This window comes from Lipophrys pholis (assembly GCF_963383615.2).
Source record: "Lipophrys pholis genome assembly, chromosome: 10".
Lineage (NCBI taxonomy): Eukaryota > Metazoa > Chordata > Actinopteri > Blenniiformes > Blenniidae > Lipophrys > Lipophrys pholis.
In genome coordinates, this window is record NC_137640.1 from 15,120,274 (window position 1) to 15,133,160 (window position 12,887).

The 12,887-nt window shown below is 39.6% G+C and overlaps 1 protein-coding gene across 1 annotated transcript; it reads right to left on the reverse strand.

The window, feature by feature from the left end:
- Window positions 1-1,868: 1,868 nt before the first annotated feature.
- rx1 (retinal homeobox gene 1) lies at window positions 1,869-12,167 on the reverse strand. Its single transcript, XM_080474026.1, has 4 exons — window positions 11,022-12,167; window positions 9,813-10,178; window positions 5,812-6,065; window positions 1,869-4,500 (listed from the first exon to the last, which is right to left on the reverse strand). The coding sequence occupies exons 2-4, from the start codon at window positions 10,150-10,152 to the stop codon at window positions 4,030-4,032; spliced, it is 1,065 nt and encodes a 354-aa protein (XP_080330152.1). The 5' UTR covers window positions 10,153-10,178; window positions 11,022-12,167; the 3' UTR covers window positions 1,869-4,029.
- Between the last annotated feature and the right edge of the window lie 720 nt (window positions 12,168-12,887).

Consider the following 12,887-nt stretch of genomic DNA (forward strand, 5'->3'; position numbering starts at 1 on the left):
ACCTCGAATATTGTTGGGTTTCTTCATCTCTGCCAGACAAAGATATATCACACAAAATTCAAATCAACGTGTGAACATAGTAAAGGTGCCACAGAGGCTTGCGCATAGTCTCAGGTCTTTATGTATAATTAATATACAGTCAAAAAATATCTGTACCACTGCCCTGCTTTTTGGCCAAATGTGGCATTTATACATTTATTTTCAAGATCAAGTCATGTCACATGGTGTATTAGTTATTAGCCTCCTTGTGTCTGTTTTTAACACAATATCAATATATCTGAAGTACAGAACTTTTTAGTTTCTTAAAAATCAATAGAAGAAAGGCTGTGAAGCAGACAGGTCTTTAATAAGGTGTTTGAGGTATTTTCAGGAGCTTCAGAGAGACTGTTGGAACAAATTGTTAACTGTTTCTCAGGCTTCAACGTTACTTAAGCAACAGATGATCACGTTACCATTTTGTATGAATAAATGAAATACAGACTAGGCTGACCATAGTATATTTTATTACCTACCGAGTATCATAAAAAGGGTAATATTAGATAGAAATCCAAAGTATTTTTTTCTATACTTCAGTAGAACAGTTTTGGACCATAATCCAGGTGTAGAAAAGATTCACGGTGTGAATGTATATATTTATTTATTCTGTGTCTGGAAGACAATTGTAATGCAAAAGAGGCATGACTAAAACACACATCTAAAGAGTAACCTAAGAGCTAAAAAGAATGGAAGCTGAAAATAACAGTGACACTTTAAACACTAAAGTATTGTCTTAAGTAATATTTCAGGCAAAAATATATTTGTATTTTTTTTCCCCGGGCCAACTTTGATCATGTTTGCCACTTCTGATAAAATAGCTAGCACCTTTAGTTGTACAGATCATGATGTTTTAAACCCATTATATAATAGTCTATCTCAAGATCATGAATTAAGCAAATTCATTCAAACAAAATAACATACGTGTTATTTTTAAAGATCAAATATTCTGTGTATGTATTTTTTTCTTTTTCATTGAAAATTGAACTTTGAAAATTGAATTATATACTGAGTTTAACGAGAGTGCCAATATAACTGATTTCTTAATAGCAACAACATAAAAACAGTGATACAAATTTTTGACACTACTCTTTTTTTTAAGCTTTCAATAAACACAATTTGCCCGACTGTTTAAGGTCTTGTCTCCATTCATGAGTCTATCGTCCCTATACTCTATGTGGCTGAGTTATCCCAAACGTAAGAGGTCTTTATGTTGTTGTAAGTTTTTATATGTCAAATATCCTGCAGACATTGCACTGGCTTATCCATATGGCCTCCATCTGCCCTGGAAAGTGATTCACACGCTGACCAGGCCTGTGAGCACAGCGGCACCGGTCCCTTTGTGAACATGTGTTGCAGCGGCTGAGTCTGCCAACCTGCCTGCTTGCCTGGGGGCAATTAGGGAGCAGGGCCCTGTGGTCAGAGGCCCCCTGGGAAGCCCTGATTGATTGGAGTCTCATCTTCCTAACGGGCTGGCATCCTGCCACCAAACCATGGAGCACAACAGAGGATTGGGAGGGGTAACAGAGAGAAAGAGCAAGCTTGTACATGACAGGGAGAGAGCCGGAGGGGGAGAGCGACAGAGAGCGACAGAGAGAGAGAAAGAGAGAGAGAGAGAGAGAGGGAGGATAAACACAAGTGTTAGCAGGAAAGAAAGAATGTCTCTGCCCATGTATGTCAGATGATAACGATTATACCGTTGTAATCTAGGACTGCTGTTTTCGTCTTTGTGGAGTCCAAAAAAAAAAAGAAAAAAAAAAAAGGTGGGCACTGTGTGGGAATAAGTGTGCAGGTCAACATGAAAGCGCTGCAGTGAGTAACTGACAAAGAAGTTTCTACCAAACTATATTTATTTTCAGTAGCTCTTCATTCTTTCATGAACATGGACAAGAACAGAAAGGGATCAAAAAGAAATAAGATGATATGACTAAGACAGACAAAATTACCACATGCAAGACAATATCCTGTACATTTTCACATAAAAGCAAACTAAACCTGTCCTAGTGCAACTTTGTCCATTTGTTTTAACCTTTGGCTTATTCTTGGCCCAAAATCACATTTATTTTGAAACCTAAAGAAGCTTTCAATGTGCAAGGTAACCTTTGTTTCGTATGTGGTGTGAGGTGTAGGCATGGTTGAATACAGTCTAAACATCTTTAACCAACACAGTTAAAACACTATGTGCTGCACAGTTTTCCCTTACTGAGCAGTAGACCAACACATTTTAATATGACGTAAGGTTGTTGCTGCTGTTTGATGTCAAAATTAAATGAAATATCACAACTAGACCATTGTCATGTACACAGATGAATCCGCTTAATTAAATTGCACTTTAAATGACAGATTTTCTCACCATCTTGTTGCCTAACCACATTATAAACATTTCACTTAATACATATAATTTTTTATTCTGTAATGAGATGGAACCAGCAACTCCTGAAATAGTTCAATGGACCCGTTTGTTGTGTTAGCTCTACTGCCCATATACATGCAGCATTATGCTATGTTTAGGTTTAATCTTTTCTATATTTCAGACAAACGGAACTTCGCTGTCTGACAGATGGTAACGTACCAATACTGTGTTTCTAATGTTTAAAGCAGCTATGATGCAGGGTTCCTCCTATTTGATTGATGAAAAACAAAACAAAACATCACAGCGAAATGGTTACAAGGGCCTATTTAGTGCAGCCTGAGACCGTTTCCCTTCAGTTTCAGACAAAGAGGATGCACTTGGATCAATTGTGCTGAACAAAGACTACACTATGTGGGGTGACGCATCACACAGGGCTCTTTCTGCTGCGCTGCACGTACACGCAGCCACCCAGCGCTGAGCTGCCAACAGGTTTTCTCCTCCAACAGCCACTCAAGCAAAAAGAGGGTTACTCCACTGACCAGTCGGTCTTTCAGTCTTTCATACTTGCTCAATTCGTCTCTTTTCCTCTCTTCTCTCCCTCTTTAAAGCATCTTAGCACAACTCAAAAAAAATATATAGTATTTGTGCAGAATTATTTTTGGTATATTCTCACCACTGGTCCACAAAGGTGCCACCACAGATCTGACTCTAACATCATTTCCAACAAAATATTTATTTTAAAGTTTGTGACCACCACAATAGAGATTCACATCTTGTCTCAGTGGTCCTCTATTGTCACTTTTCTCAAGGTAAACCACAGTACCTAAACTATGCTCAAATATCTAAATATTAACTTGGAGATGAATGCAAAACCTGCTACAGAGCTATGTTTAGTCCAAGACATTGATTTGGGTCTTGATGCCCTAACTTCACGTTTGACCAAGACCCGACCTTCATTCACAAAGTTAGGACTCTGATCCGCTCACACATGAACACTGACAATTAGATTAATTAGTACAAATATAAAATCAGTGAAAAAAATATGAAACGTAAAGAATGGACAATTAATATGACAAAAGAAAAATGGTTTCAAGGTCCCAAAATTGGGAGAGTTTTTTTTTTTTTAGATAGCAGGATGGTGTCATTGAGACAGATTGTAGGCATGGAAATATTATTTTGTCCTGACTTGTGTGTACTCAGACCTTGTTTATAAATTATACCCTCTCAGTATCAGTGGATACTTTCAAAAACTGAGCATTTTGCATGCAAATGGAATCTATTCAGTTCAATAGAAGGGCTGTGAGGACCTTGTTTGTGAATTTATTTTTAGACAGAGGTTTATGGGGATAGAAATGTGTGTACAATCGTTCCTAGGGCAGCTGATATCTCATACTTGGAAGTTGAAATTTACCATATTGACCCTCCTACAGTTTTCATTTGCCAATTTAATGTCTTTGAGATTAGGAAAAAAATTTAAGGTCCACAAATGTCTTCTTTCACAATTCAAAATCCACGTCTCTTCATGTGTAGGTAACAGCTGTTTTTGTTTTTTAAGCTCAGTGTCAGTTCACTCAGCTCTAATAAATCCAGTTCAATGTCTACTTTTCCCAATGCCACTAAAAATGAACCGCCAAGATTCATGGTCACATGGGTTGCCAGGTCTTGTCCATGGACTGGATGTGTTCCTTGGCCTTCATTCGCAGTGCAGCAATACTCGAGCTTCGCTGGTCTACGTCCTCCAGAGGATATTTATCAGGGTATGGTGCTGAACACTGGTATGGAGGGGGAGCCATACTTTGCATTCCCTGACCCATAGATGGGTGAGGGTGAGAGTGAGGATGAGGAGCAGAGTTGAGGAAGCTGTGGCTTGGGTAGCTGGGCTGAAGGCCTTGAGCTGGACCCATGAAGCCTGGGATACTGTGCATGGGTGTAGCACTGGACAGTGGAGAGGTCAGCCAGGGGTCCAAGGGGAGAGAACTGGTCATCGGAGCCATGCTGTTGTGTACTGGTGGTGGACGGTTGAAGGAGAGCATGGGGGAGTCGTGGAGCTTCATGGTGCTGCCATCCATTTTTTCCTGCCGACGCCATTTAGCTCTACGGTTCTGAAACCAGACCTGTAAAAAAACAACAACAAATCAATAAATAGGAAAAGAGCTGTAATTACTTCACACCTATCCACCTATCTTCACTCAGTTAGCTGGGACTGACTTCAGCACTCTGGGGTCCTGAACACCATGAAGCTGTGTTGAAGACGGTTGAATGGGCAGAAATGTAAAGGGAATGAACCATCTACCATTCTGGATCAAAACACCTCTTTGAGCCTGCTACTTCCCTACTATTACTAATATACATGCTGAAGTGAAAGAATATAACCTAAGGCTTCCAATAATGTGTTAATTCCTTAAATGGAAGAGTCAAATGAAGCAGTGTTTGAAGTGGGAGTCAGTCACAGGCTCCAACTGAACTAGGTTTTTGTTTGGCTGCACTAAATTTGAATCTCTCCGTTCCAAATGTCGTCGCCTCTCAGCAGTTTATAAAATGCAACACAGTCATAAGATTGGCCTTTCTGTTCCTCTAAAGGCGAGATCCTGTTTGAGATGACATGTCTCTGTCCTTACAACACCCCTGCATCTAGAACCGTCATCACACTTTGAACCACGCAGATGCTTTCCTAACTCTCCGGTACAATCTCCTTACCTGAATACTGTTTTGGTGTGTTTCCAAATCGAGCCAGTGGCCAAAGGCTTTGGCTTGATTTGGAATACTTAACTCTTAAGGCTATCTGCAGTGTGCAGGCAAGGTGAACAGTTGAAGTTGCAATACTGACGAAACATGTACTGTAAAAACAGCACAAATCTAAAGGACACTTGAATCAAATACTCTAATTGTGTAATCTACCTTCGGTACGGTAGTTTATTATGATATAACATAATTGTAATATCAGTAGTCCATAACACAATGAAATTATTGTTTGACATCAGTCAAATTCAGATTCAAAACCACACATCAAACCAAAGAACAACAAACTAATCTATGAGTTAATGTGTCACAAAATGGTCAAAGCAATAATCTACTTGAGCACAGGTGAATGAGACAAGTTAAAAAATTCAGCAAGAAGTGGAATAATAGATGTTTTACATGAACAAAGTTGAAATTGCTTCATTTTGTCCATTTTTTTTTAAAGCATTGTGTTTAAGTCTACAAACTCCAGTGGAGCTGTATGAAGCAAGTTCAGAAGTTAGGCTTATTTAAGGGAAGAGTTGTTGTCTCGTATTGAGCTGTAGTTGGGATTACATGCAGTTACATGCATATCTTACGGAAACATCTTAACACATTAAAACTACTAAACATGTTGAAGTGTCTCCTTGTTGTTAACTGTCAAAAGTGTAAATATCATTATGTTGACTTGTGTTGTTTTGTCTTACCTGAACCCGGACCTCAGGGAGGTTCACCTTCATCGCCAGCTCCTCCCGGCTGTACACGTCTGGGTAATGGGACTTCTCAAAGGCACGCTCCAGCTCATGCAGCTGGTAAGTGGTGAAGGTGGTGCGGTTGCGCCTGTGCTTCTTTTTGGGCTGATCATCCTTGCACGGCTCTGGAGACTTGCCCTCGTCACTATCAACACTCTTTCTCAGCTCACTCAGCTCTTCATCACACTTGTTTGTGAATAATCCAGACTCTGTGTGGGATAAAGCAAACATTAACCCGTTTGTTTTACATGTTTCATATTCTATTTTGGAAAATGAGATCAAAACAACTTTTTGAAGAACAATATTTGAAATAAGGAATTTAGTTTTCTCTTTCCAGCAGAGCAGACGTTCATTTGACACCAGCAACAATAGACTACTGTAGGTTAGTGAAGCAAGCAATCCCCTGAACCTCATTGAAGCTAAGAAACATTCCTAATGGGATTTAGAACAGTTGATTCCAATGTTTATCTTCTCCAGTGGCCTACTGTCTTTAGAAAGATCTCTGGCAGCAAAAGGGATATTTTTCTTTTTTTTACACTGAGTTTTAAAATCCCATTGTTGTTTCCTCAGAATAATGAACACTGCATGAGTGTTGAGTAGGCCACAAAAAGGTTAGGATGAGAGTCAAAGCAAGAGGCTCATCAATATAAATGTCCATTTTTCTGTCACATTTGGTGTCACCAGTTACTGATTGTGTGCATCTACAGGGTGAGCCTTACACCGTCAGTGTTTGTCCTCATAATCCTTCATGGCGAAATCTATATTTCTTCTCCATCCAAATGATCTCTTCCTCACCTTTATTGCTATATTTTATTATGTTCCAATCAAAATGGAGATAAAGACATTACTGATGGCAAACAATGAGGTCTTTTAACACTGTGAGGACCGGATTGCTGGCTAAATTAGAATTAGCAGGCCAGTAAGTAATTTGATTAAATAAAGTACAAAGATGATGATCCGGCAATCAGATCAGTTGCTCGCGTGAAGCAGCGACTCCCGAAGAGCTGGACTGGAGTCAAAGCCTTGTCCAATCAGGTTGGGTAAGTAGTCAATCCCAGAATGTAGGTTAACTTGACTTCAGATACTTTGTTGTGTAAGAAGTATGAGTTCAGATTTGATCTACACAATAGAAATGTTCATTTGGCCTGCTCACCACAAACACTACAAAAATTGGAAGCTGAGGATGTCCCCTTTAAAGTTCAAAAGACACATGGAGATAGCTTAACAGAGTACAGAGACGGCTATAGACAACACATCCACTATCGAGGACACAAGTCGATGGGCTTCAAGAGGTTTTGAAGATGCCTATAATGGACAAAAACATTTGGATTCATTTGTGGAGTAGTGGTTAGCACTCTTGGTGAGATTGTAGAAAGCTCAAGCATGACATGGACTTGGGCGGCTTTCTGAGAAGTGTTTTTCAGCAACTCATGTTTTGGTATCCACAAACTACTGGAGAAAAAAACAGGCTCTATGATATGTGTCTGCTGCCTTGTCCGATAGCGTCGATAGTTTAGTGTTGCGCTGCAGAAAACATAAGTTTTAAAGCTTTCACAGGTATATACTGAAGATAAAAGTGAGAAGACCACAGTAAGCTCACACCTAATCAATTAAAACTTGCTCTAAATTTCTGGAAAGCTGAGGATTCAAGCTACAATCAGGAGACATAAGATAAACGTATCCTTGAGTTTTGAATTTGAGTCATCGGTGCATTGTATATATATGAAGTAATATTGTTGATTTTAAATGTCAAGAATGAATATTTCCTCCTGATGACAGTGGATGTGAAAGTTCATCTTCCTCTTAACTGTTTGCTCCATGTTGAAGGGATCTACAACTAATTCAGACATTCACTCATTGTATATATCCAAACAATGATTCATTACTGTTAAAGAGATGGGTTTATGTGAGTAAAAATGGGGTTACTGTTGTCTCTCTCTCTCCCTCTGACAAACGGGGGCAGATTCAAAGCAGGATCTGGGGGGTTCATTTATCCACCTCTCATTAAGCAGCTATGACAAAGGCCAGGCTCTGACAAAGGCGGAGGTCAGGTCTGGTTCAGTGACCAGCTCCTTCCCTGTCAGCCCATCGCTGCCACTGGTCTGAAGCCTCCCTACTGTTTGTCAGCCAGTAGAACATCTCAGCACAGAGAAGAGGGGGCCGGCCGACACCGAACACAGAGGAGCTGCTCATTCAGGAGGAACTGGGATAACTTCACAGGATAGATAAATATAAAAGAATGATGTCACTGGGTTTGGTGCCTGTTAACCAAACAAAACTGAACTGCACTTGAATTATTTGGAATAATTGATTTTGAGGTGATTAAATCCCTCTTCCTTTTGTGGCAATCGCATTTCTTTCTTTTTTTTTAACAATAATTCTCCAGAAAATCACCAATCACCTGCCTGATCCAGCATGTGAAAATAGCTTCAGATTACACACAATAAATTTGTTTCTAGCACAAAAAAAAATAAGAAATAACACTCGAATGAACCTCTGTACAATCTAATCTGCACAGAATAGAAGATTAGGGGAATTCCACAAGGAGATGGGATTGGTCTTGGGGATATAAACCCCCTGCACCATCTTGTCCAGAGATTTATCTCTCAATTCAGTCCACACAGTTTCGTTAATGCAACAGGCTCTGCATCCTGCTGACCGTATGAAACACACCCATTCTCCCTCTGCAAATTATGTTTTTCTTTTTTTTTTCAATGCACACAAATGACAATATATAACTAATAACGCAATATCAATACAATAAAGTCTAATGAAATACTTTTGTTTGAATATGACTACCTGGCTATATCTATATTATTTAATGACTCAATGAATGAATCAATCAATCAATCAAATTCTCGGGGCCTGCTGTTCCAACATAGACCAGCAGTACCAAATTCAACATGTTTTGTTGAACGTTTGTCTTTATTTACTTTAATTTTTTAAACCCCTGTGGGAAAATAACAATAGCAGAACCTACAAAATCAGGTGTTTTTGCATTGTCTTCATCTTTGAGCAGTCAAGTGTTTTACCTTGTTTATTTAGTGGTTTTCTTCCAAAGCTTTATGTGTTAAAAACCTTTACGTGTGCACTGTATTTTCCTGCTGTTCGATATCCTTTCTGAGGTCATGAAATTTCTTGAAAAACAGTGAAGGGGCACAATGTAAGTTCTTTTGTCTTATTGGTGTCCCCGTTGATTCACTTTAGCAGTATTCTATCTGCCTGAGGTTTCCCCTGTCATTCTGGTTGCTCGCTACTGACGTCCAGAGTCTAATGGGCAAATGGTAAATACCTGTTTATCACATAGAAAATACCTATATGTACCGCAAAAGACCTCCAGGTATGTTGTGTTAACTATTCCTCTATTGCACAACTAAACAGGCCTGGGAAATCTGGAAAAGTTGTTTGCACATTGGTAGATATTAATGTAATACCGCATCACATCATTTCTTTTGACATTAGATCAGGAGTTTAGTTTTGTCTCATTCTGCTGATTATTCCAGGTTGTAATACTCAGAGAAAAGAATAACAACAATTATTATTGGACCTGATTTCCTTAGTTTTTTTGTGGGATGAGTTAATCAGTTCCAGTTGGTGGCCAGATAACTTTATGGTCAGCAGTCAAACATTCTGAAGATTTATTATGTTTGCACAGATGCATCAATATCTTAATCTTAGTGGACCCACATCAATTTTATTTCACTCAATTCAAATCTCTGAAACACTGAAAGCAAGGTTCACTTCAGTCCGGCTCTTCAGTACCAGAACCAGTACCAAATCACATCACTCACAAACTTCATCCTCAATTACAAACTCTGAAGTAATTGATCCTAAAAGCCTTCACCCAACTATTGGCAAATACCCTGTGGAGCTAAATGAAATGCTCTTAAAGGTGATGCTATACAATTTTCTTTTTTTCTGCTCTGATGGAGAACAGGACCACGGGCTTCACTCACCATGATACTGCTGCTGCTGCTGCTGCTGCTGCTGCTGCTGCTGCTGCTGCTCTGTGCTGCTGTTTCTCAGAGATGAAAGGTGTCCGCTGTAGGAAGGGTGTGACAGGGGCTCCTGCTGCTTCACAGATTCTACCAGGCCATCTATGTTGGCCTTATGGAGTCCCGTGGGCCCAGCTGGACTCAGCAAAGGGTCCTGGTCTTTACTGAAGCCTAGGATCACATCGATGCTGTGGACACGGCCCCCTGCTGCGACGCCCCCACCTTTTCCCAATTCGTGGAAGTTGCTGGGTGAAAGGCAGCTGTCGTCCACCATGCTCATGGTATCCAGTGATAAATGCATTCGAGCTCCTGGGTAATAACTTGAGCCTGAGGGCAGAGGGAAGACATTCATAAGAACTAAATGTACAGTGCAAGAGGAGATCAACTGGTCACCTTATATGACTCTGGCCATCTAACCAACTAAACCTGATTATCCTCTTCACAGGTCCAGGGGGTCGAGACTCTGAAAGCTTCAGTACTTAGAAAGAAAAACGTCTGCTGAACTGCACTAATGACAGGCAAACGACTTCTTTATTAGTACTTTTCACTTTTTCTTGAAATGTCGGTACTTACAGCTCCGGAGTGTAGATAATAGATATGTAGTCATTATATAATTTAATATGATAATTGGAATACAAAGACATAATCTCATAACAAGAACAAAACCCAGATTTAACTTACATTCGTCTTGTTGAATATTACAAACTATATGAAATCAACACTCAAAATAAATCTTGTTTATTTCAACTTTCAATCTCTTTGAGTTGAACATGTCTTTTACAACATAAACCTGACCAAGGCGACAGTCATGACAAAATAAAGTGAAACCAACAAAACATGTTTAAAGTACCACAATAAAAACTGTGAAATAGTAACAAATAGTCAGAGACATAATTCATCATCTTGCAAACAAAATGACAAAAAGCATGAGATTTAAAAATGTGTATTTGGGGATAAAAAGAATAGCAGGTAAAATACAGTCTCAAGCTCAGCCTGGTCATCAGGCACCGCTATTGATAAACAGATATGTTGGTTGTAAAGTAAATTAATTGAACTGAGAGCACAAGGATCATCTTTACACATCATATTTTCCCCAAATCAATGACAGTTACAAAAAGTTAGTCTTCGGTTGAGTTAAATGTAAATATACATATGAATAACAATGCCTACCTCTTGGAAGTCAGTGTTGAAATATTGAAGTTACTGATGCCAGGGCTCCACCTGTTCCTCTCAGGAGCTTCACTCTGTGCGCCGCCTGCAGCCACTCAGCCAGCTTTGTTTACCTTGCATCTCTCTCTAAATATCTTGTCTCTGTGTGTGTGTGGGAGAAACAGTCCTGCCAGAAACACTCCAACAGAGTATAACTGGAATCAACTCACACCGGGTCAAAGAGCGTTCAGCAACTGAGTTCAGACGCCATGTACTCCAGCTCAGCGAGGAGAGTGGGAGAGGAGTGAGGCGGGTAGAGGGAGAGGTGGACAAAGCTGAGGCGGCGTAGGAGGTGAAACGAGGGGATTAGGAGAGGGTTGTTAATTGCAATCCTTCCCCTTTTAGAGAGATTGGCAGCTGTTTTATTTTTTTTTTGCTCAAGTAACTGTTTTAAATGTCATTTCCATTCACCTACAATGGAGTAGGCCAGGCTAATGAAGCCAGTACCAGACATTCTTTCATGAATGTATTGTTTTAAAGACAAAGGAATCCCTCGGAGTTTTCACCAAGCACACCACCCAAGCCCCTGTTATGTTGAGCTCCAAGAAAAAAAAAACAATACAACAATTTGAAATTATGACACAGTATTTTTAAAATTCACAAAAATAAATATGTTAATTGAAACATTTGGAGAACCAATGAGCCCTTGCTCTTAAATCATTCCCAAATATATGCCAAATGTATGTTGTTGTTCTCAGGGAGAACTTTTCTTGCTACTATGAGAGAGAATCAATAAAAGTTTTCATGTACAGAAAGTCATTTTCTGCACATTTTACTTTATTGCTCTCTCTGCGCTCATGGCTGACTTGAAAACCTCAGTGCCACTGCGGTTTAGGACTACAGGCACATGGTTGAGGGTTCATTTGAGCCTCGTGTGCCATGCATTGTGACAATAAGAACATAGCATGAACAGTGTGACTGTGGATTGTGCACAACACAGCTGTGTGAAGAACTATATGAAAGCCTCACTATCTGCACGGTGGGGCCCGTTTCCATCTGATTGAAAGTTCAAAAGAAAAGCAGGAACTTTCAAAGAAATATTGAGATAAAAAAAATCCTAATTGAAAGCTTTTGAAATATTGCCTTGACTTGGTGCTTTTCTCTCATAAGTACAAGTGAGAGTCTTGCCACATATCCTTAAAAACATTGAGTCATGATACTTTACAACATTTACAACTGGCTAAGCGTGGCACATGTTTTGTAAGAGTCTTTCCCGCATGAGCTATCATAGGGCATCTTGAGCAATGTCAGGATGTGTAGTTGTAGTGGCACTTGTGTGATGTCCAGGAAAAATGCAACGTAAAATCTGTATCACGTTTGATGTATCGAATTGGGACTAATTGTGATTTTCTTAAGACTTTGCAAGGTGAAGGAATCCAAACTGGTGAGGGACTCCTTTTCTTTGTGTGTATGTGCATAGAGTATAAAGGTACATTTATAATTGTCTGCATTATCAGGCTCTCATGACGTCCAACTGTGGAGTTAGTGTCAGGTCACCAATGGGGTTAGGGGAGTGTGTGTGTGTGTGTGTGTGTGTGTGTGTGTGTGTGTGTGTGTGTGTGTGTGTGTGTGTGTGTGTGTGTGTGTGTGTGTGTGTGTGTGTGTGTGTGTGTGTGTGTGTACAATTGATTAACCACAAGAGGTAATACTTAAGTAGATCAAGTTTCATAATTATCATAAGTATTGTCATGGATTGTTTGATTTGGATTTGGAATTTGGCAATTAGTGGTTTCCAGTGGGGGTGAACGGGACAAAATACATTTAAATTTTGATATTATAATTTGTTCTGGTTATATTGCACTATTGTGTCATTGAAGGAGTCTGAAT

Excerpts from the sequence above, each read along its gene's own strand:
- rx1 (XM_080474026.1), bottom strand. The coding sequence starts at position 10,152 with ATGCATTTATCACTGGATACCATGAGCATGGTGGACGACAGCTGCCTT. Across the intron at positions 6,066-9,812 it reads GCAGCAGCAGCAGTATCATG|AGTCTGGATTATTCACAAAC; the intron begins GTGAGTGAAGCC and ends TATCCCACACAG. Across the intron at positions 4,501-5,811 it reads TCCCTGAGGTCCGGGTTCAG|GTCTGGTTTCAGAACCGTAG; the intron begins GTAAGACAAAAC and ends GTTTTTTTACAG.